Raw genomic sequence first — 24,659 nt, 5'->3', positions numbered from 1 at the left:
AAAACACTGCAGAGGTTCAGATTCCACAACAGGCGTCTCCTCTGGTTTCTTTTCACCAGAATGTCAACACTTTCCACCTCTCAAACACTAAACCCTTCTTTCTGTCCTCAAACCCACAAATTCACTGATCTGTTTCCCAACATCCACCCAGCTATAAAGCACCACCAGCGCCGCAGCTGTTACGCCGAAGACAAAGACTCGCCTGTCCATATGCAAACACGGTGGCGTTGTAGCCCTCGAAGCAGCCCTCGATCAGCTTCTCGGTGCAGGAGGTGTAGATGGAGTCCTGCTGGGAGTCCATGTCGAACATGTAGTCGTAGGTGAAGGACTTGTCTTTGCCCAGGATCACCTGAGGCTCCCCGGGCATCACATATGTGCAGATGTGACATCCTTCTATTTTCTCCCGGGCCAGCTGAGGACGAATCCTGAGGAGAAATAAGAGAGGTGAGAGCTTGTTAGGGTGATAATGAGGAAACAGACTCCCTCAATACTTTCAAAACAACACCTCCATAATGAGTGCAAACTCAACACACTAAGTGCTGCTGCAAGCTACTGACCAATCAGAATCAAGTAGTGAGCACAGCCAGGTAATGAGGAGTCAAAAGCATCATGGATCAGTGATAATGAGCATGTCCCTGACATTAGAACACTACATTTAAAGCTGCTGTGAGGAACTTTTAGCTTGTATCGATTCTGGCACCCCCTTGTGGACAAAGTGATACCTCTTATCTCTTGTCCTGTAAATGCAAAATTAGTGTCTTCAGACAATAACCTCATCCTGTTGTCTTTAAACATTTAGACTTATCTTACAATGTGATTATTTGCAATGAAAACAGCCAAAAAAAGGGTGTTTTTGCAAGAGGTCCATCATGTGGTCTGACACCTACCCCCTCTGAGTGGTTTAAGGCATTAAAAATGACAACAGAGAAGGTATCAGTGTTGTTGTTGATGGTCTTGTTTGCTTTTGAGGGTCATAAAGAGGCATCAGGACCAGTTTCAGTCTGTTTCTCAACTGGTGAAAAACTCCTCATAGTGCCTTTAAACAAGACTAAAACATAATAAAAATGATACTGAATATGATATATAACTGTATATTGCTTATGATAAGAAAGCTTGTACTGCACAGGAAAAATAAACAAAATAAAAGTAATAATTAAAGATAAAATTGCTCTTCATATGAGAAGTTTCAGGTTTAAAAGTTTTACATGACATAACAAGTTTTGCATCTGGTATAAAAAGTATTATTTCACATGATATGAAAAGGATACTGCACAGTTCTGTGTTGTTTTTTTATTTTGGTTTGTTCAATGTCAGGATTTGTTGTTTTTGATTGGTTTGTTTATTTCGTTACTGCAAGTCTTAATTAATTACAGAAATCCTGCACACTGTCCAACTTGCAAAAAATACATTTATGTTTTTGAACTTCTTTATGTTTGTGATTGGACAGAAGTTTTTATACAGAGTATTGAGATACAAAAGAGATAATGGTGTTAATTTCCTCTGCAGTCATCAGTTTTTAAAGGTTATTAGAACTAAATACAACCTGGGGGAGACAATGTGATTTCATTCACACACAAAAATCATGCAATTAGCTAAGACAAGACAGCATCACAAGGCCCTTGGATGGTGTCCTCCACAAAATCTGCCTGTAGTTGTTTTACAGTTAGTCCATTTTGTCCTGAGTTTAATGAATACATCTTTCTGAAGTTGCAAAAAGGAAGTTATCCTTTCCATAACATAAATAAAATTTACTATATTAATCCACATCCATATTGTGGGAGTTTCAGGATGCAACCAGTGCCTCATAATGGTTGCTTTGCAAGCACATCTCAAAATGTCAAACAGGTATTTATCAATAGGCCTAGCCTGAAAATCTACATCTCCCCAGAACAATGGAGTAAACTGTAGGGTCAGGTCAGTACTAAATATACTTCTTAATATTCTATGAAACTTGATCCAGAAGGGTCTTAACGCTGCGCATTCCCAGAATATATCCCGGTGGTTTGCTTCCTGAAATCCACACAGCCTAAAGAATACATTTATTGTGAATGTTGTGGTCCTAGAGCTTTATCAAACAAACAGGACTTAATTACTGTAAGTTTTAAAAATGGTTATATTGTAGGGGTGACCCCAAATAGTCGAATATTCGACGATTCGTTCTAACGAGCCTTAGTCGACTGCCAATCTCATAGTCGAATATTTGCATATGAAACGTGGATCATTCCATTCAAACCATGGGGGTGCTCAATGTCTAATTTTACATTATTTTCCTGTTTCCCTTAAAAATAGTGTCTCGTGTAGCCTATTTTTATATAAATATAGACTTATTTAATGTAATTCTGAGAACAGCTCTTGAAGTGTTAAATCTCCTTAAAGTGGTAATTAAATCTCCCCTGGTAATTAAAGGTGGACTCTCCCATTTAGCTGGGACCTGTGGAGCAGACGTACCTCAGCTTGCCTTTAAATCTTTCTACGTTCATAGCAGCTCAAAATGTCAGGAAATAAAACTTCAGTTGATTCTAAAAACTAGTGATGAAGATGAGGAGCAGCTTCATGAAGAGGGCTGTGAGATCAAGGATTACCGGACCACACAAAAACTGTACGGGGCCAAAAGAACGAGGAGGGATACCCAAAGCTGTCTGAAGCCTCAAAAACAATCCACATCATCCCATCCACCTCCACACCATCAGAGAGGATATTCTCAAAGACAGGATTTACAGTCAACAAAGCAAGGAGCGCACTTCTGCCCGTGAACACGATGGTTTTCCTCACGTACAATTTGAAAAGACTCAAGAGATTTAAAAACCCTTTAGCTGGTTCAGGTTTGATTTTGAACATTATACAAATGTTTAGTCTTCAGCTGGACAAACTACCCTCTGCAGTGCTGCTCTCTGCTGTGTGAACACTGTTTAAATATCTCCTGATTCTTTACTCTATAACGGCACGTTGTTCCATGTTTAATGGATGGTGGCCTTATTTGAGTTTTCTCTCCTTCATCACCTCGTTGTTTTTGCAATATAGATTTAAAAATCTAAGTTTTATACTTATAATATTCTGTTGTCCCTTTTACTTTAAGCTATGAGTCTCTTAAGTGTAAATGGTTATGTGTAATATTGTCATGCGGTCACCATCATGCAGACTTTGGGTCAATAAGGAAAAACAACAAACATTCCACTATTCGTCTAATTCGTTTCTAATTAACTAGCTTTTAAAAGACAGATTTTGTTAAAGCTTTCCAGAAGTGTTATAAAGTTGCCAGATTTCACATAAAATGTGCGATGCTAGTTCTACAATTTGTGCACAACAAGGTTTAAAAATCATACATCAACAAATCTTCATTCAAATGAAGCTCTGATGTATAATGAAAAAATAAACAAGACAACCCCTTTAATATTTCAAAACATCAAATAAAACATAATTGCTGTTCCTTTTAAGATATCACAGCTTATCATGAGAGATGATGTTTTGTTTTACTTTAATGAAATCTGGAGATGATCCTGAAGGAGTGGGAGATGTTGGCGTTACACAGAAAGTAAAGATTCCAACCACACCCAAAGCTCTGAGTCGAATCAAAAATAACATCAGAGTATCAACATGATTCAAGTTCGGCTGCCAAATCTGATTAAGTGTGAATACTTCAACAACATGAAGAGAGCAACACTGACGCAACCTCTCATCAGGAGAGAGAACAAAGCTTACAGGCAGAGTAACGGCATGTGCACACGTTTATTTAGGATAATGACAGTTCAGAAACAAAGACTACAAACACAATGAGGCTGATGGATCAATACCAGCTTACATAAATCACAACACGTTTACTTTCTTTATGATCTTATCTGTGTTGGTCTGACTCAGCCCTCTGCTGCTGCTGCTGCTGCTGCAGTGCTCGTGGAGGATTTGGCTCATTGCGGGAGTGAAAGAGTGTTTGAGTTTTTCATGCACACTGGAGAGAGTTCATCTGAGGCCAAGTTCAGATTGAAAGCCCAAATCCCTTTTTTGGGCAAATATCCAGATTATATCTAGATTAATCTTATGTCTCATGTTTAACTGTCTTGATCTTAAACCATGTGTTGGTTTTTTAAGTCTTTAAAAAGATCCTCACAACAGAAACAACACAAAGTCTGCAGCAGCAGCAGGTCAATAACAGATTTGATTACACAACACTTTTTTATGCTACAAGGTTTCAAAGCTCATTTTCATCTGCATACAAACATCAGCTGCATGTGTTTTTACTGCAGTGACCACTGACTTCTATAGGGTTGGCATGAAGTATATTGAGGACTGCATTTCCCATGAGCACCATCACCTTCTGCCAAAGCATGCATTTGTTGTGGAAGCAAATAAATGAATACAGATCTTCTCTTTAATACTACTACCATAGACTGTATAAATAATGGACGCTGTAACTGTGACGTCACCCATCTGTTTCTTAAAGGTGACATATCACGCTTTTTTCATCAATATATATTGGTCTAAGAGGTCCCCAAAACATGTCTTTAAAGTTTATGCTCAAAAAAACACTTTGAAATCAGATTTTGGTCTGCCTGAAAAGCCCTCTTCTTCAGTCCTCCTCAGAACACTCTGTTTTCTCTCTGACCACGCCCCCTCAGGAAGTGGATGTGCCTCGGCTGTCCAGCACGTTGATCTAATGTTTACATGTTGGCTGAATATACACGGCTGCTCAGAGATCACGTTACTTCAACCCTCTGAATCTGATCCAGAATCTGATCCTGACGGAGTGGCGCCTGTAGCAGGACCTTTCTGAAGGATTGGTCACAGATTTAGTGTTTCTTGTTGTTTTATTTGTCAGTATGTCGACGTGTGTCTTGGTACACAGCTACGAACATGTAGCTATGTGGCTATGCTAACTAGCGCTAGCACTTATATTTGACATAGTGTGGTCTAGACCTCCTATGTTTGTAAAAGCGTCTTGAGATAACGTTTGTTGTGATTTGGCGCTATACAAATAAAGATTGATTGATTGATTGATTGATTATCCATGATAAATAAAAATCATTCACTAGATCTTCAAATCTGCAGACGTGGGGAGTAAAACCGACCTCTACCAGAAAGGCAGCAGGACCTTTCTGAAGGATTGGTCACAGATTCTGTGTTTCTTGTTGTTTTATTTGTCAGTATGTCGACGTGTGTCTTGGTACACAGCTACAGCTACAGCTACAGCTACAGCTATGAACATGTAGCTATGTGGCTATGCTAACTAGCGCTAGCACTTATCCATGATAAATAAAAATCATCCACTAGATCTTCAAATCTGCAGACGTGGGGAGTAAAACCGACCTCTGCCAGAAAGGCAGCAGGACCTTTTCTGAAGGATTGGTCACAGATTTAGTGTTTCTTGTTGTTTAATTTATCAGTATGTAGATGTGTGTCTTGCTACACAGCTACAGCTACGACATGTAGCTATGTAGCTATGCTAACTAGCGCTAGCACTTATCCATGATAAATAAAAATCATCCACTAGATCTTCAAATCTGCAGACGTGGGGAGTAAAACCGACCTTTGTGTTTATTAAGACAGCCTACAACTAGCATGCCTCCCTCCTAAGCTCCTTGTTAGCACACATTTGTGCAGGTAATGAAAAACGGAGGAGGGATTCAGTATTATTTTATACAGTCTATAGGCTGAACAAGCTCCGAGCTCTGACTCCGTGACAGACCGGATATTGTTGTTACGTAACAAAAACACGGAAGTCTGAAACGGCTCGTTTCAGCACACATTTACAGAAAGGTGGAGAAATCAAAACAGGGGCAGGATGGATTTTTTTCATTCTCGGGGGGTTTGTAGACAGGGACACATATTTCAGGTAGAGAACCATTAAAAAGTCAATTTTGCATGATATGTCACCTTTAAGTCGATCGTCAGCGGGTGCCATATTGGAAATGCTGAACTCAACATAACTTCCGTTGAGCTAGTGTGAGGTAATGAGGCAGGCTTTGAGCCTCCTCGCCAACAGCTACAGTGTCCCTGTCAATCAAGTCAGTCATGCCCTTATTTGGGCAACACTCATAATTTTAATATCTTCTGAACTGTCGCGTTAGAAAAAAATTCACCCACTTACACTTAAATTAGCCATTCAGACCAAAACCGTTTTTTGACCCAGGCTGTAAACATGTTTATTTCTGCTGTAAAGATCAACTTTTTTGAATGGGTGTGTATGTGTTTCTGTAGCCAGCCTCAAGTGGACATTTGAGGAACTGCAGTTTTTTAACACTTCCGTATGGGCTTCATATTTTGAGTCCGGAAGTTGCTGCTTGATTTGGTACTACTTTATGTGTTGATTTATAGCGATGACAAATTAATAACTGGAACGTTTCAACGGCTAAACTTTGTAACTGTTCATTACTGTTAATTAGCTTATAATGGGTGACAGATGTACCGGTTCACATTACCCATCACAGCCCCAGTGTCATGATGTGAGCTCTGCTGTCCAAACAAATGTCTGAATAACATAAATATGCACACGGTTTATCTCTTTAGTCCTCATAGAGAAGTGAAATGTTCACACACCGGCATAAACATTAAATCCTGTTCATAGACAGTCAGCCCTTTAAACTAGAAAAGCCAAGGTTGCAGAGGTTCTACATGGAGATCAAGTTTTGTCATACACTAGGCTATTACAGTTGTAAACATGCACCTGAATACGTTCATGCACATATAAAGCAACTTGTTTTAGCAGTCCAGGCGAGAAAAAGAGCTTGATCACATGTGAAATCAGTAATAAGGTCAAATTATTTCAAGTAAAACTTGTCCACTTATTATTGTTGTAACATTTTTGTATAGCTGCATAAAGAAACCACAACAGCACAGGGTCAACATCCTGCTCTGAACCAATACTGTGTCCCTTAAAGCCTTCCAGCTGGGTTAGTTTGTACTGATTTAGTCCGTCTGTCTGTTTGAGGCTAAGCTGATGTTAGTACTGATGTCCTGAATGTTGCCCAACTGTCTTAATCGAGCGGGGATTATCCAGTTTAGTCTGGATGAGAGAGAAACAGAAGCACTCTATGAGACCACTCTGCAGTGAAAGTGAGCATTCACTTCTTTTGTGACGTAATGATGAGACAAACATTAAAACATACACACACACACACACACACACACACACTGTCATTCTTTCCTCTTTGGTCCAGCTCACAAACATGCTTGGAAGGAAAGCACCTGAAAGAAAAAGTGAGCCTCTCTCTCTCTCTTTCTCTCTCTCTCTCTCTTTCTCTCCTTCTGTCCTGCGTGGAAAATAAAAGCCTCATTGTGCCTCCAAGTTCAGGGCAGAACAATGCTGTGAGGGGAGTACAGTGCGGCCATTGTGCCCGTCTGTGTGACACTGGATCCCGGTGCTGACACCAACGTTACGGCTGCAGGATTACACGGCCGGACGGAGGCGAGGGAGGAGAGGTAACGTCCTGCATGAAGGGCATGACATCTCCACAAATAAATAACGGCCAATAAGCAAAGCAGCAAATTAAAAGACTACACTTCAACCATTTGTTAGTCCAGTTTTTGATATTTTTGGATGTTGTTTTGGATCAATATCAAGCACACTGTTCTTGGGATTTACACCCACCTCCATTTTTTCATGCAGAGGAAGCCGAAACTGTAAATCTGCATAAGGCCTTGACTGTCATGCCCAAAAGAGTATTAAAATATACATCCTAAATGAATTAGTCTCAAGTGTTTATCCACCGCCTGCAGGAGCTGCATTTAAAGTAACATTGTATTACCACGATGAACCCTGTGAGACTACTTAAGAGCAGGAAGGAGAACACTCAGCAAATTAAGTCGCTGCGTCAGTATAAACTGAGACTTTTATTTTGAAAGGGTTGCAGAAAGATGTCTCGGGGGGGACTTTAGCCTGGGTCAGGAAGTCGAAACTGAATTTGGATGTTGGTTTAAATCTTTAAGTCTTACTCAGCAGCAGGTTTTACTCTAATAAAGTAGAGGAAGTCGATTCTTTGATAAGTGGACTGACGGAAACACAATGTGCAACTGTATTGACATTTGAGGAACTGTTCTCCAAGTATGTGATGTTCTCAAATGTGATGATAACCCAGTTTTCCACGCCATCTATTATCTGTGTTTGTTTACATCCAGGTAGTAGAGCATTATGGCATCATGACAGTAGCCATTAACCAGAGCTACAGCCCAGGCTAGTGGTGGTGGCTGTTCTACAGTTTAGATCAGGGGTTCCCAAAGTGTGGGTCGGGACCCCCTGGGGGGTGGAGTGACACCAATGGGGGGGTCGCAATATGTCTTCCAGTTTTTTTTTTGTTTTTTTTAATAATTCAAACTTGCTTATTTTACCAATTATTGTAAAAAATATAGACAAAAATAGTAAATAAAACCCTGCAATTAAGTACATTTCATTAGTTTTCTGCCTTTCTTTGTTGCCAGATGACTCCTAAAGTTAGGGTCAGGGTTAGCTAACAGTTGATTAACAACAGGATCAGTTGCAGCAGGCTAATTCACAGCAGCACAGAAAACACAGCCACATGTGCATATAGGTAAACTCATTTTGAAGCAACATTTAACCACTTCGAGGGACAGTGGGGGTCACAAGTATTTGGTACCTATATTTTGGGGGTCGGGGGCTGAAAAGTTTGGGAACCCCTGGTTTAGATAACATCTGAGCGGCATTTCAGGACTACAATAATTTGTCAGTCCCTCGAGGAAGTTGCGATTTCGCGATCGCAACTATCAACACAAATTCAACCAATCAGCGTGATTTTTTCGCGGCCTTGCAATTTTTTACCTTAATCTCAGCCCCTGTACGTCATCGGTAATGTCATCAATTTGACTTCCTTGGAACATAAACGTAAGTCCTCACTTGATCGGCACTTTTCAACAATAAAACACGCACAGAGAACGGGTGAAGAGAGGGGACAGCAGGCAGGACAAGTGACCATGACAACGTTATTATTTATAGATTGAGGGGCTCAGTGTTAGCTTGGTCTCTACCTGCAGCAGGTGTGCTTTATGAACCAGCTCTCCTCACCTCCATGCATCTGTCTCATCTTCATTGATGATTTTTTACCCCCGGTGTGCGTTAGTGACAAAGACACAACCGGGGGGACGTCTGTTTACTATTTGATGTTTGACGTTGTTGCCGTGGTTACCGTAAAAAGCTCTGCATCTACAGCTTGATTTAATCCAGTTTGGTGAAACATCAGACACATTGAGTAAGTTTTGATCAACTCCTTGTCATCAAAGATGCAGATTCATTTCAGAGTGCCGTGAACTGACTGTGCATCAGTCGCAGCGAGGTGCATTCAGGGACCGTCGTAAATGTGCAATACAGTCCTTTCATGGCATTTTTCTGTGAATCAAGAGAATCAAAATACAGTCAGTGGCCACATCAAGAATGTTTTCTAAAAACAACTGTAATTTAGCATATTTACTTGCCCCTGAGATGTTATTGGGGGACAAAAGAAAAAAAAAAACAATCGCAACTTTCACAGCAATTTTTTCAAAAAGCTGTCGCAAATTCAGACTTTTTGGGGACGCAACAATCACAAAAAAATCCCGCGAAATCCTGGAGGGACTGAATAATAAGAATATGAATAATAATTCTTTTTGGTTTTGTTTTTATTTCTAAAATGTAAAAACATAGAAAAATAAATACAAGTAAAAAAGAATAAATAACAAAAAAAACTAAATCAATCAATTCCATCAGCAAGCACTGAAACATTTTAATATACATGTGCGAAAAGGAGTAGGAAGAAGTTAAAATGTATCTAATCCTACACCTTTATTCACTATTTTCTGGCATCACATGAATGCATTCACCCACAAAACAAATCTTCATAACTTATCTCCATATTTACAATTAAAGTAAACCCCTTGAGATTCTCATCACTTTTCTTCCTCCTTGCACCTCATGAAAATCATTCTTTATACTTATTCTTTAACTGGATTATGTTTTGGCATTGCTGTAGCTCTATTAGTTTAACTGACTAGTAATCTTGGTGCTGTTTAGCAAGGCTGACGGTGTCTAATCATTAGACTGAATTTGTATGCGTGAATATATTCAGTGCAGTCTACACGTTGCCGTACAACAAGCAACAAATCAGAGATCTGAGTCTAAAGACAGCCAGGAATAGCTGCAGGCGACATCTAACAAGTGACTGCTTCCCTCCACAGGCTCCACCGTGAGCTGCCCTTGAGCTCCTGAGTGGTAACAAAGCACTGAGTAGAAGTAGGACGATACAAAGTCACAACACACCCTGTAATCCGTTTCAGTTGTTCCACAGAGCACGTGTTCTTTTGTGTGGATCTCTGATGAAACGAAACAAAAACCTGATCCTGAATCAGAAAATCGGTCGTCTAGCATGTCAAATCAGCGTATTCAATCAATTGTATGTTTCCGCAGCTCATACGAGTGTTCCAGAAATCTAATCCTCCCAATAACCACAGGGGGGTCTTTGTTTCAGACAGTTTAGCGCACTAATTGGGTGTGTAATCCTGTCTGTTTCAACACTCTCCCGCAGCACTCTCACACCCGGGACTCTGCTGCCATTTTCTCAATTTACTCTCTTTTCATCTGCATGTTTTAACAGCGCGGCTTCGTGCTTTACCATCGAGAATTCTAGAGACAGAGATGTGAAAATGCAAATATTAGAAAGAAATAAAGAAGAGCGGTAAGTCAAAGTAAAGATGAACGGTATTTGTCAGGTTTTTGCTCTATTTGGGTGGAAATGTGGGATAATTTGTTTCCTAAATTGGGACTGGCTGAGATTTCCACTGACTTGTCAGCTTTTAGCAGCACTTTGGTGTGCTAGGATTTAAAAATATTGTGGTTATATATTAACAAATAAAGTGTTTTCTAAATAAATGAACAGTTTCAGAAACAAAGAGGGTTTTCTCTTTAAGACATTTTAGGGAAAGATGTGTCAAAATGTTGCATAGTATAAATAATAAAAGAGATGGTGCAGAATAAAGGCGTCTCCTGGATATCAAACCTCTGTTACTACCAAGCTGCAACCTCCAGTCTTAAAATATGAACCCCTAAAAGCTGCAGTTCATCGCACGTCCACTTGAGGCTGGCTGCAGAAACACCAGAAACCACATGCACACCCATTCAGAACACAGATTTGCAGGCATGGCTGACTTGATTGACAGGCAGGCACCCTGTAGCAGCCTCTGTACCTCACACTAGCTCAGACGCTAATTAACGGTTACAACGTTTAGCCGTTGAAACATTCCAGTTATTAATTTGTCGTCGCTATAAATCAATACATGACGTCATCACTCTGCGTCCCGCTAAAAGAGGTCTTGAACAAATAAAGCAGTACCAAATCAAGCGGCAACCACCAGTCTCAAAATATGAAGCCCATGTGGAAGTGTTAAAAACTGCAGTTCCTAGAGTGTCCACTTGAGGCTGGCTGCAGAAACACTGGAAACCACATACCAACTGAATCTGTTCCAAACTCTCTTTTATTTGTTTTTATGGATCACTTAATTTTAAAACAGTTACAGGCAGCTGGACCTTGTCAAAATGTCATTCATAACTCTTTAAAAAGTCCATCTTTGAGGATTCACACCATCTGCTGTTCGTGTCGTTTCTTCTGTCTGGCTGCAGATTCATCCTCCATCCTAGAATAACCTTTTTAATTTTACCTTTATTTCCTTAAATTTACTAAATTATCAAAGGCTTAACATAACCTAGTGTCACTGATGGAACTTACTAAGGATGCATAGTGTCAGTCTTTGTATAGGTAGTAACTATAGACTGTATAATGAATGGACGTAGTATCCGTGATGTCATCCTAAGCGCTGTTTTGAAGCTAATCGTCAGCGGGTGCCATATTGAAAATGCTGAACTCAACCTAACTTCTGTCGAGCTAGTGTGAGGTAAAGAGGCGGGGTTTGAGCCTCCTCGCTAACAGCTACAGTGTTCCCACCTGTCAGTCAAATCAGTCATGACCTTATTTGGGCAACACTCGTAACCTTAAAACTTACGTACAGTGTGTGCCGATAGAGAAATGAGCTATCCAGACTACACTCGTTTCTTTAACCAGGTTGTAAACATGTTTATTTCTGCTGTAAAGATCATCTTTTTTGAATGCAGCCAGACAGAAGAAGCGACATGAGCAGCAGATGGTGTGAATCCTCAAAGCTGGACTTTTTAAAGAGTTATGAATGACATTTTGAAAAGGTCCAGCTGCCTGTAACTGTTTTAAAATTAAGTGATCCATAAAAACAAATAAAAGAGAGTGTGGGAACGGATTCATTAAAAGAAGAATAAAACATTTTCTCAAAACGGCATCAACATGACACTCAAAAGCCAGATTTTTTATAAACAGCACTGAGTTATGTGTGCTGGTGCACAATCCAGACACACTTATCACCACACCACAAAGGGAGGTGAAGTTTATTTGATGTTTTTCTTTTGTTAAATACAAGTGAAAAACTGTAGAAGAAGAAATGGAGGCCAAATTTAATAGAAGCACTCTGAAGGTAGGGACGATTAGTTGGGGAAAGCGCATGCATCTAAATCTCCCAACACACCAGAGGTTTAGGAACATATAATTTAGAATGACGTCATCCTTATAATGCAGCAAATTATACAATTAAGTTTTACTATCAACACACAAATGTCTCAGAGAGTCTTTGTGGTGTCTACTTTGTGAGAATCCCAGTAACCAGAGCATCACTGTATCGATACCACAGCCGTTAAAAAACAGCTGTGGTTTTTGAGCTTGAGGGGAGGAGCCTAGGTCAAAGGTCAGAGGTCGGGAGAGGGTGAAGGTCAGGGTCAGGGGTCGTGAACGTCTCCTCTGCAGAGACGTGTCGTCTAGATATCAGATATGGACACGGGACGCTGCAGAGACATTTACGGCTACCTCTTTAAAGGTCATGAGGACAGTTTGGACTCGAGAGGAGAAACACCGAAACAACAATTACAGATTCATAAACATCATTTAAACACACGGTACAGATTTCTTTATTGTTAGATTGTCTGCACTGTATGTTTCAGAGCTGTTCAGTGTGAACACAAGAGCACGCCTAAACCTGCTACCACACCCCCCCACACTCCCTCCAACCACCACATACAATAAATCATTACGGGTGCAGCACTTCACTTCAGGTGTGTGTGTGTGTGTGTGTCTGAGTTGCAGTCTATTAGAAAGAAGGAAAGAATGAAGTGTTGCATATTGTTAAACGCCGACTAACAACACACACAGGAAGGTAGTGTGATTTGTTTTCAGTCTGTTTCTTCAGTTTTCTTCAATTATAATGTCTAAAAAGAAAGACTGTGGTCGTGTTTAGTTGCATATATTTGACATGCATTGAGTTATTGTCGTTCTTATCTTCTTTTTAAGTCCAGGTGCATTTGGCCCATTTGCAGCATGACACACAGAATTTTGATCTTGGATTCAAAATGAAAGCTGCTTTGAACCACAGCAAAAAATTAAATAACTCCTTGGCACCCAAAGTACATATTTGACATCCATATTATATTTGATTTCTGCACGCATAGAAAAGTCGTGTCATTGTGCAGAAGCGTGAAGCCCTCTGTCAACAGTCTGCATGTCAGGACTGATGGAGAACATAAAAGGAGAAGGTGACATCGCCATCATCGACACGAACGTAACATGTACTTCTTCATGAGACGCCAAAGGGACTTAACAGAACATCAGTGTTTGCTGATCTCTGAGTGATGAAGAATTAGCGGTGTTGGAGCAGACACACAGCATCTTCAGCAGTCAACACATAATGTGGCACCTTCTGTGTGTTTGTGCAGGTGTGGACGTGATCACAAGTTCTTAACGCTGTAGAACAATCAGATAATAACGTCTTAATTCTTTATTTGACTGCTTTGTCTTCTTTACCTGTGCTCTCTCTCCTCACTTTAACTCTATGTCGATTGAACACAGCTGCTCTCTCTCTCCCTCTCCTTCACTCTAAGCAGCTTTAGCTTAAAAATATGACTGTGGATCAGATTTTTCATAAAAACAACCTCAGTACTTTTAAAAACAAACAGAATGTTAAAATAAAGGAGATTGTTTTTTTTAACATTAATACTACTTGTGTAAAATAAAGACTAAAACACAATTCCTGAAAACTGGATTAAAAATAAACAAATGGATTTTCTGAATTTTAACAATGACAGGGAGGACATTTTCTCAATAGAATTTTACACACACATCAGAAAACAGAAAGGACTCATGGGTTTTGGTGATTTTGGTGATTTTGGTGTCCCCTGTGGACAAAATCCATATGTTTCTGGCAGCTAATTAAAGGGACATGTAGCATGTTTTCCCTGCAGGGTTCCTCTAAGCTTGAGGAAGCAATAATCCTGCAGATGACTCTGGACCACCTCAATGGGAGGGAAAGGTTACAGATCTGAGTTTGTTGATTTTAAGAAACTATTTTCTAGTCTTTTGTTTTCTATAGAACATCGTCCATAAATTGTCTCTCAGCTGTTCTTAAACCTTCCATAAAGTCGACCCATATGGTCACAAGTCAGAAACCAAAAATGCTTATCCTTTCTCTTCTGGAAAGAATACAATTTTTTTTCACTTAGAGATATTGAGATTAACAAATACTGTCACTTTTAAGGTTGTGACAGTGACATGAGAACATCCAAGCTTTAATTTCTGTCCACAAATAAGAAAATACATATTTCAAGAAGTGATCAGAGGTCAGATAAATCTTATTCCTCTCTTTTCTGACAGTAACATTTGATCATTTTCAACTATTTCCATAATTGATAAACTGGTTTGAGATTTTTTTCTGACAAATTACAATGCAAGTTCTCAGATTCACATTTCATAACTTGTTTAGTATCTTAATAACAGATCTGTATATCTCTGGACAAAGAAATGACTGAAATTTTATGCATCCGTTTCAGCAGATGTGTGTCTAACATGAGTCTGGTCCTGCAGGAGGTTTCTGCCTGTTAAAGGAAGTTTGTCCTTGCCACTGTAAGTTGCTAAATGCTGCAAAGTGCTCTGCTCATGGTGGATTAAGATGAGATCAAACTGAGTCCTGTCTGTAAGATGGGACTGGATGTTATCCTGTCTTGATGTTGGGTCTTTGTTAATAAGAGAACATAGAGTACAGTCTAGACCTGCTCTGTTTGGATCTTGTCTTGATTGATACTTCTAGTTCAAGAGATAATAAGTGGTCAGAAAACTGTTATTCTCATCCACTTTTCATTGCACTTGCATAAAAATTCTGCAACACATTTATGGCATTTACTTATTTCATGTCTCATATCTTTGAAATTTAATGACCACCAGTGATGGAGAACTACATTTTTAAGTTGGTTGTTCCTGCAGAGCGGTTTAGGTTTTCCTCGCAGACAAAGAGAACCTGGCGGAAACAACAAGCCTTACAGCAACCTCTCTTTCCCCCTCACACGCAGCCAAAAATTCAAAGCCACGCACACAGAAGCTCCACTCCCAGCGATGGCTGCAGACAGGAGAGTAAACAGGCCGGACCTTTATGTGCAGATTTGCTGAGAGCAGCAGTGCGGCTGTCTTGGGATGATGTCACCTGCTGCCAGGCTGCCCACTCCACTTCAAGCATAACGTCTCACTGTCCTCCACAGAGGAGACGATTAAAGGCTGCGTGGAGGGCGGAGAGGGAGAGCGTGCGGAGCAGAGAAGGTAATAAAAGAGAAAGTGTGTCTTTGTCACACACTTGGCTCCGTGCCAGACTCCGACAGGCCGTTGTGTACGTGCTCCTGCGTGGTTCTTAAATGTTGTGAGGCGCTCTGACACAAAGCAGCTTCTGAAAATCATTTTAACGAGACACAATGTGCCAGAAGGGCGAGGTTTACTTCGCTGTAACACATCAGGACGGTTCAGAACTGGTCCGGCAGGTTGCAATTCACAGGAACATGAACTAAATCGCCTTCAAAGCAGTTCACTATTGTTCATCTTTGTCTCTCTGTCAATCACTGAGGAAATGAAATGACAGAATCCTGCAGGGGGAGCTGCTTTGGACCTCGAGTGAGGCCACAGGCTGTATTAAAGATGAACAGCATGACAGCTACTCAAAAAAGAAGCCTGGACATCTGGAGCTCTCGGTCACAAAGCCGGCCTCCTCCATGTGAACAGATGGGACATGACTCTACAGTGCCAACATTTCTGTTTCTGTCAATTGAGTCAGTTTAAGTTCAATTCAATGATGTTTTTAATACTATAAAAAGAGGGATCGTGCCAGGATTGGCAGCTGTGTCAAGTGTCATGAAAGCCAGATTATCAGAGAGGAGGTACGGGGAGAGGAAACATGACAAACACTAAAACAAGAGTCATTGAACTTTTCATAACTATGAGTGTCTGCTTCAGACGGACACAAGAATCTGTCCTGCTGTGGACTGACCTGAGGGATCTTTGATGTTTTATCTGTAAGTTAAATGTGTTTGGTTGATGAAATATAGTTGGCAAAAGTGGTAGGAGGTGCCTACCATAAAACAATGTATATAAAGTAAAAATTAAAACAGATAAATAAAATAAGAATAAAAATTAAAAGGTATATTTAATGGTAACACATGGTATAAATAGTTGTAATTGTAGGCAGTAAGAAAATGTTATTCAGAGGTGACAGGTTGACATGGTGTGATTATGGTGTGGTAATGAAGGATTGTATGTAATATACATAAAGAAAAATATATAAAAGGGGTATGTAGATATGTTTGTATACAGATATATATATATATACTATGATCAGTTGTAATAAATAATTTTCTAACATAATAATAAATCATGTTTTGTTTTATTTTATTATATTATACGTATTTATTTTGTGTTATTGTACAATATAATATTATATTTCATTTATCTTATTTCTTTTATTGAATTTTATGAGAATTAATTGTATTATATAATTTTATACTTTATTATATGATATGATATTTTATTTATTATAACAGTATATTATATTTTATTATGTTGTATCATATTATATTTTATTGTATTTTATGTATTCATTTCAATTGAATTCTATTGTCTTATAATATATTAGATTATAATTTATCATCTTATTTATTTTACTTTAATTTATGATATTATGTTATATTTTATAGTATGACATAATATTTGATTTTATTCTATGACATTACATTACATTACATTATATTATATTATATTATATTATATTATATTATAATATAAGAGCCGATCCCTCCAAAATCCTCCCCAGCACATGATGTCAGCGCCACTCCCTGGGAGTATTTTGTGCTCCATTTATCTTTATCTACAGCCAGTGAGTGAGATTTAAAATACCTCACATCCCATAATGATGCTGTAGTTTCAGATATTAGTGAACACAAAAAAGGAGAGGTCAAAGGTCAGATATCAGGAGGAACTGACCACTCATATACCACAATGGCAGAATAATACATCAAGACTTTCTTTGCATGTTATATTAAACACCATTAATTGCTTGTGATATATCAAAGTGCTGTTACACTGAGCTTTACTGCTCGTCTACTCCCAATGTAAAAAGAAACTGCATGCTGACATGTTATACGCAAGAAATCACCTCTGTCTGCAGTTTGGGGATTAGTGCAACAGAGCTAAGCTGGTGAGTGTGTGTGTGTGTGTGTGTGTGTGTGTGTTGATGGGGGGTTGTGTGCAGGTTTAAAGAGATAGACTCAACGCTGTAGGAGCTGGAGTGATATCTGTGCAAGACTTAAAGCTTGTTTTGCAGAATATTAAAACACAGAAGTGAGCGTTACTGTAGAAGATGTCTGCTGAACTTCAAATAAAACCGTCTGCAGTGACGGTGCAGAACAAACCGAGTGACAAAGATCATACTCTGCTTTAAAAGGATGCTTCAAAGGTGAGTTTCAGTGTGATGAGACTGTTCTTTTTTTAGTACCACACGCCCTGCTGGAAGTGGTTTCATGCTCTGCACCGTCAGCCTCACAGGACCACCTACTGCAGCAGACAAAGAGCTCACAGTCAAGTCTCATAAAAATGAACACCAGTAAAAAAAGAAACATGCAGTCTGAGCCTCTCGAATCCAAATCTCAGAGAAAAGAGAGAGCTGGAGTTTCTTTGTTTCTGTCACATCTCATATTCTCTGATACTGTACCGACACGTCTGTGAGTCTGCGCTCTGAAACACTCTGCGTGACATAGAGGATGGAGTTACCATGGTGACCGGTAATGGAAGCCAAGAATTAAAGTCATAATCCGATCCCAGCAGGATATAACGCCGGTCTGCTCGAATAAAAAGCAGCAGAGGGGAGGGGCAGCAGAGAGAGAGAGACAGACAGAGAGAGAGAGAGAGAGACTCAGTGTCCCGACACCCGTCTCAGACTGCAGGAGGTTAATTCACCGCCAACCTGAGCGCTGCATTAAAAACACATTTTCAAGCCCCAGCCTCTGAAATGGTTTATCATTTAATTAGTTTATACCCACGGGGAGAATTTGCAACCACTTAGTCAGGCTTTAATGTACGCTACGGAGGCTTATACTGGACTACTTTAATATTTACAACAACAAATGTTGCTTTAATATCAACAGCTGAATGAACTCCTCTGACTTTAACAACTAAATGTTGAACAGCTCTACTTTTAAAATATCAAAAAGGCCACAGAGTGTGTTAAACACTTGATTCTGATTGGTCAAAACCTGATAACAACAGTGATTAGTGACAACTGTTGACACTGTGGCAAAAATGTTAAGTCCAGGAACTCTTATTTATTTTATCATTTATTCATAATTTATATATTTTACTATTTAATGACCATTTATTGTTGTTTTCTTTTCTTTATACAAGTCATGGTAGGTGTGTGTGGGAGAGCTTGTGGTTATGATAACGACACGACAGTACAGTAGTTGTTGTTGTTTAGTACTGCAACTGGTGCACACACTCCTGTTCGTCTCTCCTTTTTTACACTGACACTGCTTATATGCACAGTAATTAAGAAATGTGAAAGAAAGAGAGTCCATGAATAAGGACAGTTAGTGGGCACAGATGTGACAGCTGCCTGAGGAGCTCCACCATCTCTGACAGGAAGCAACATTCAGTCCTGCAATCCAGAGCTGGAGAGAGCATCTCTAAGCTGCTGATCTCTACAGAAGTCACTTAAATCAGAAGAGGTAGTGATAACAGTAGTGATGGGAAGTTCGGCTCTTGTCAGAGAGCCGGCGCTTTTGACTCGGCTCTTTCAACTCCCGAACGGCTCTTAATGTAGGATCTTTTGTAGCCGTATGTTTTACCTTAACTTTACAAAAACTAACGGTTTGTGTTGAAATCCCTTTTAAGTACAGTGTTTTTATGAGAAGTCTTATAATTGCCCAATTTTGTGCATTTATTCTGTCACAAAACCATTCTAACTTTTGTTTAGTATTTTAATCAAACTTTTTTATTGTACAAATTAATAAAAAACTGCAAACATATCCACAGAACAGAACCAGAACCAAACTCAAGCAAACAGAACCAGAACCAGAACCAAACTCAATCAAACAGAACCAGAACCAAACTCAAGCAAACAGAACCAGAACTAACTCAAGCAAACAGAACCAGAACCAGAACCAAACTTAAGCAAACAGAACCAGAACCAAACACGAGCAAACAGAACCAGAACCAAACTCAAGCAAACAGAACCAGAACCAAACTCAAGCAAACAGAACCAGAACCAAACTCAAGCAAACAGAACCAGAACCAGAACCAACCTCAAGCAAACAGAACCAGAACCAAACTCAAGCAAACAGAACCAGGACTAACTCAAGCAAACAGAACCAGAACCAAACTCAAGCAAACAGAACCAGAACCAAACTCAAGCAAACAGAACCAGAACCAAACTTAAGCAAACAGAACCAGAACCAAACACGAGCAAACAGAACCAGAACCAGAACCAGAACCTAACTCAAGCAAACAGAACCAGAACCAAACTGAAGCAAACAGAACCAGAACCAAACTGAAGCAAACAGAACCAGAACCAAACTGAAGCAAACAGAACCAGAACCAACTCAAGCAAACAGAAAACCAGAACCAAACTTAAGCAAACAGAACCAGAACCAAACTCAAGCAAACAGAACCAAACTCAACCAAGCGGAACCAGACCCAAACTCAAGCAAACAGAACCAGAACAAACTCAAGCAAACAGAACCAAACTCAAGCAAACAGAACCAGAACCAACTCAAGCAAACAGAACCAGAACCAAACACGAGCAAACAGAACCAAACTCAAGCAAGCGGAACCAGAACCAACTCAAGCAAACAGAACCAGAACCAACTCAAGCAAACAGAACCAGAACCAAACTCAAGCAAACAGAACAAGAACCAAGTCAAGCAAACAGAACCAACTCAAACAAACAGAACCAGAACCAACTCAAGCAAACAGAACCAGAACCAAACTCGAGAATACAGAACCAAACTCAAGAAAACAGAACCAGAACCAAACTGGAGCAAACATTATTAATGTCCTCAGGTTGGCATTGAGAAAAATCAGATGCCTCAGCTTGGATGGGCTGATCTGATTTCTCCTCTCAGAGAGTATTTGCCTGGTCTTCAAGAAGACTCTCTCTGTTGCAGAGGAACCTCTTAAAAGAACAATTTTGCTTGTTGTTTTTAACATTTCAATGATCTAACATTTGAGAAGTTTGTTTTCTTTCCCTCAGAGGTTTTCTTTAAAATCATATATTTATATGGACCTCTGCTCAGGATCATAAAAAAGTGTTCTTTTAGTTTAAAAAGTGAAAGACAGAGATCACTTTCTGGCCCTAACTGAGAGCTATGAGTGAGAAAGCATGTTTATGTATTAGTAATCTGTATTGATCCTGCACCGCTCTGGGTCAGGTTTATAACTCCATAAAGAGGTCATGTGATCGGAGCAGTTTGGGTTGTTTTCATCAGGATTATGAAAAAGTACGGGCCTGATTTTTATGAGACTTCATGAAAGGGTTCAGCGTGAGGAAATGAGCAACATATTTAATCTGTTTTTGATCGCATGCTGTTTTATTGATGATGTTATTTCACTCAAAGCTGTTTGTACTCGTACATTCAGGACTCGGGGCTGATCTGACTGACATTCCTTTCATTGAGGGTTGGACTGTTTGTCTTTGATTCAGATTGTTTTGTAAATGGTTTTTATCCACAGACCTGTCACTTAATGTGTTTCAGAGAAACAGCTGGGAACAAATCTTTCACATATTTGAACATATGAGGTCAGAGCTGGCAGGAGTAAGACACACGCCCTGGTCTCTGCTGGGACACATTAGCTGTGTTTTATAACCTGGTTCATGGACGCTCACACACTGATCTGAGCTCACTGGTTCATCTTCTTCTCATAACGCTCTGGATGAGCATGAAAATCCCGCTGATCCCAGACCTTGTGAGCCTTTTGGAAAATGTGCTTTCAAAAACAAACAAGGCAGCGCCAAGTCCCCGTGGCACGCTGATAACGGCTTTACTGCTTCCTGCGGGTCAAAGGTCAGGGAGCAGACCACCTCGTCATTATCGGGGGGCGGGGGCGGGGAGGATGAGGGGAGTTTAGGCAACAGGAGGTGTCAGCAAGGGATCATCCGTAGCTGTCAACATGGAGAGGAAGGACAGTGAGGCCGGCTGGGGTCAGTGTTTGAGGGAACATAGACCCTTTCTTCCTCTCAGGGACACGTGTGATCCGACACTCACATGCTCATGAACTGTTCAATACAGAGCGTCCAGCTGGAGAGAACATCTCTGAGTGTCCAGTTTAGAGGGAAGAGTGGAATAAGATTAACACTAATGTATGTCACTCACATTTAATTCTGTATTTGATTATGCTAGCTTGTTGCATGTTGTGATTAGCACTGATTGCAAAGCTTATACGACAACATGTGCTAGAATAACATCCTCTATTCATGTTAGCAAAGACGAATATCAACAGAGTGAAGCTCAACATAGTGTGCTTTATATTTGGGATTCTTAGGGTTATTCAAAAAAAGACTTTCTTCTTGACAGAGAAATGAAACTTTTGATTTGCATTTAACTGCATTTTCTTTGCAGGGACTTTTTCTAGAGACTGGGGACCTTTAGTTTCCACTGCAAATAAGTTTTAGGTACATTATCTTCCCCTTCATTACTTCCAAGAGGTTACATGAACTAAGAGTGTCTTCTGCAGTGAACACCGCATATATAGAGGCCTCATCACAGCGGTCGCAGGTTCGACTCCCGGCCTCTACCATTTGGTGCATGTGACAGCAAACACTCTACTCCCCACATTTCCTGTCTCTCTCCTGGATTTCCTGGTTCTAGCTCTGGACTGGTTCGGAGCATAGACTGTGAATAAAAATAGACAGCGTTGCTCCGCCTCTTCCCGTTGTACAGTTCTGAAGCCAAAAAACCCGGAAGTAAGACCCCGTTTTTTAAACTCTAATAACTAACGAAAAAGAAACTTTTCAGAAAAAAGAGGCCTTGGACACAAAACACTCAGATACTAACTACATATAACCACAGCATACAGATGTGAGAAACATTCGTACGACGTGTATTTATTTTTTAAAGTTTGACTGCTCCTCCATTCAAATGAATAGGGGAGACGGATTTTTTGACCTATACTGCAGCCAGCCACCAGGGGGCAGTCACACTGCTGAAAGCCTCACCACCAGGGCCGTATCCGGCACGCTTGGTTCGGAGCTGGTTCAGATTGCGAACCAACACGGTACTAGTCTGTTTTTCCACTCGCTCAAGTCCTGTGGAAGAGCCACGTCATGACGTCACTTCTACGTGACCGCTTTTCCCAGCAGCACTAGCACAAACTTTCCCTAACAATAACAACGATGGTGGACAACGTAGCATGCTTGCAGGTGTTGCTCCTGCTTTTTCGTAATCACATGAGGTCCAGAAGAGCACTTATCCAACTTTACCAACACTTCTATGTTACTCATTGTGCTTTACAAGGACGGCAACTTCACCCCTGGCCCCTGAAGTAAGCGGTTTGTGGTTCTAGACCGGCAAAGAGTTGGTTGTTTTCCTGGCCAGGAGCTGGTTCTCTTGCAGTCAAAACACAAACCAAACCAGCCCTAAAACTGCCTCTGTGGAAAAGAGGTAGCATTCAATTAAGGCAAAAATGCCCAAAAACATAGCTAAAAAAAAAGACTACAAATACATTTTTAAATTTTACTCAGCAACAGTTTTGCTTGGACCAATCAATGAAGCCACAAAAGAAGCAGATACCCACAAATAATCCAGTAACAAATACTGGGGCAACAGTGGCTCAGTGGAAGAGTTAGTGGTTCAACCTCAGCTCCTGCAGTCCAAACATCAAAGTGCCCTTGGGCAAGACTTTGAACCTCAAAGATGCCTGAATACAACGCCAAGGGGTGTGTGAAAGCACAATCATTTTATGGTGGTGCATCTCTCAGTTTGCAGGTGATGCTGCCTTGATGTACAGTACACACACTGTTAGAATTACAAAGGTAGTTGACCTGTTTGATTGATCTTTGGATGGATTTGAGTTTGCTCCTTCTTGGAAGAGGATTCCATACTGTGTAGAGAAATGATTCAGCCGGCTTTGCATCCAAAATACTGTGAAAACCTTTGTTTACAAAGTCGGACCCAGCCTGGGTCATTGTAGGTTAGAAAAGAGGGCGAGAAAGCCAAAGAGACCTTCTTAAAAAACATCCCCAAGTTACTGAGATGCTGATTTGAAAACTGAAATATGAAAGTTGTGTGAAAACTGAAAGAACTGCATGTGAGGAAGCTTTTGTATCAACTGGATGCCTGCCGACTGATTATCTTTCAGTTTAGTCAATCGAAATATGTTGTACTAGTGTGTAAATCATACTCCATTCCAATCTATTAGACATCTTTAAAAAAAAGGTGGCGCTTTTAAAGTTGTGGATGGACTTTACAGAGGTTTTTTATTTCAATGTAAGATGGTTACTTCCTTATACAAACATTCACCCTAGCAGTTTTTCAAACCACGTGTGTTTTTAGTTCTGTCTATTTCTTGGAACTTTCTTTTAAATTTCAACCTTTTAATATGTTTTTTCAGAAAATGGACGTTGGTTTGATGGTTTGCAGGGGATGCTGCCTTATTGTACACACACTGTTACAACTACAAAGGTAGTTGAGCTGTTTGATTGATCTTTGGATGGATTTGAGTTTGCTGCTTCTTAGAACGGGTTTCGTTACTGTGTAGTGAAATGAATCAGCCGGCTTTGCATCCAAAATACTGTGAAAACCTTTGTTTACAAAGTGCGACCCAGCCTGCGTCATTGTAGGTGAGAAAAGAGGGCGAGAAAGCCAAAGAGACCTTCTTAAAAAAACAGCCCCAAGTTACTGAGATGCTGATTTGAAAACTGAAATATGAAAGTTGTGTGAAAACTGAAAGAACTGCATGTGAGGAAGCTTTTGTATCAACTGGATGCCTGCAGACTGATTATCTTTCAGTTTAGTCAATCGAAATATGTTGTACTAGTGTGTAAATCATACTCCATTCCAATCTATTAGACATCTTTAAAAAAAGGTGGCGCTTTTAAAGTTGTGGATGGACTTTACAGAGGTTTTTTATTTCAATGTAAGATGGTTACTTCCTTATACAAACATTCACCCTAGTAGTTTTTCACACCACGTGTGTTTTTAGTTCTGTCTATTTCTTGGAACTTTCTTTTAAATTTCAACCTTTTAATATGTTTTTCAGAAAATGGACGTTGGTTTGATGGTTTGCAGGTGATGCTGCCTTGATGTACAGTATACACAC

At 39.9% G+C, this 24,659-nt stretch overlaps 1 protein-coding gene across 5 annotated transcripts in view; it reads right to left on the bottom strand.

The window, feature by feature from the left end:
* The window catches only part of LOC117814329 (kinesin-like protein KIF21A), a 91,961-nt gene that overhangs the window by 49,599 nt on the left and 17,703 nt on the right, over nucleotides 1-24,659 (bottom strand). For all 5 annotated transcript variants that reach the window (XM_034685597.1, XM_034685599.1, XM_034685600.1 and 2 more), the window contains exon 2: nucleotides 203-425. In XM_034685597.1, coding sequence (XP_034541488.1) covers nucleotides 203-425 — 223 coding nt within the window. The remainder of the gene's footprint in view (nucleotides 1-202; nucleotides 426-24,659) is intronic.

Source organism: Notolabrus celidotus, chromosome 6 (genome assembly GCF_009762535.1).
Source record: "Notolabrus celidotus isolate fNotCel1 chromosome 6, fNotCel1.pri, whole genome shotgun sequence".
Lineage (NCBI taxonomy): Eukaryota > Metazoa > Chordata > Actinopteri > Labriformes > Labridae > Notolabrus > Notolabrus celidotus.
The sequence above is the reverse complement of the archived record's forward strand: the minus strand, read 5'-3'. Positions and strand labels throughout refer to the sequence as shown.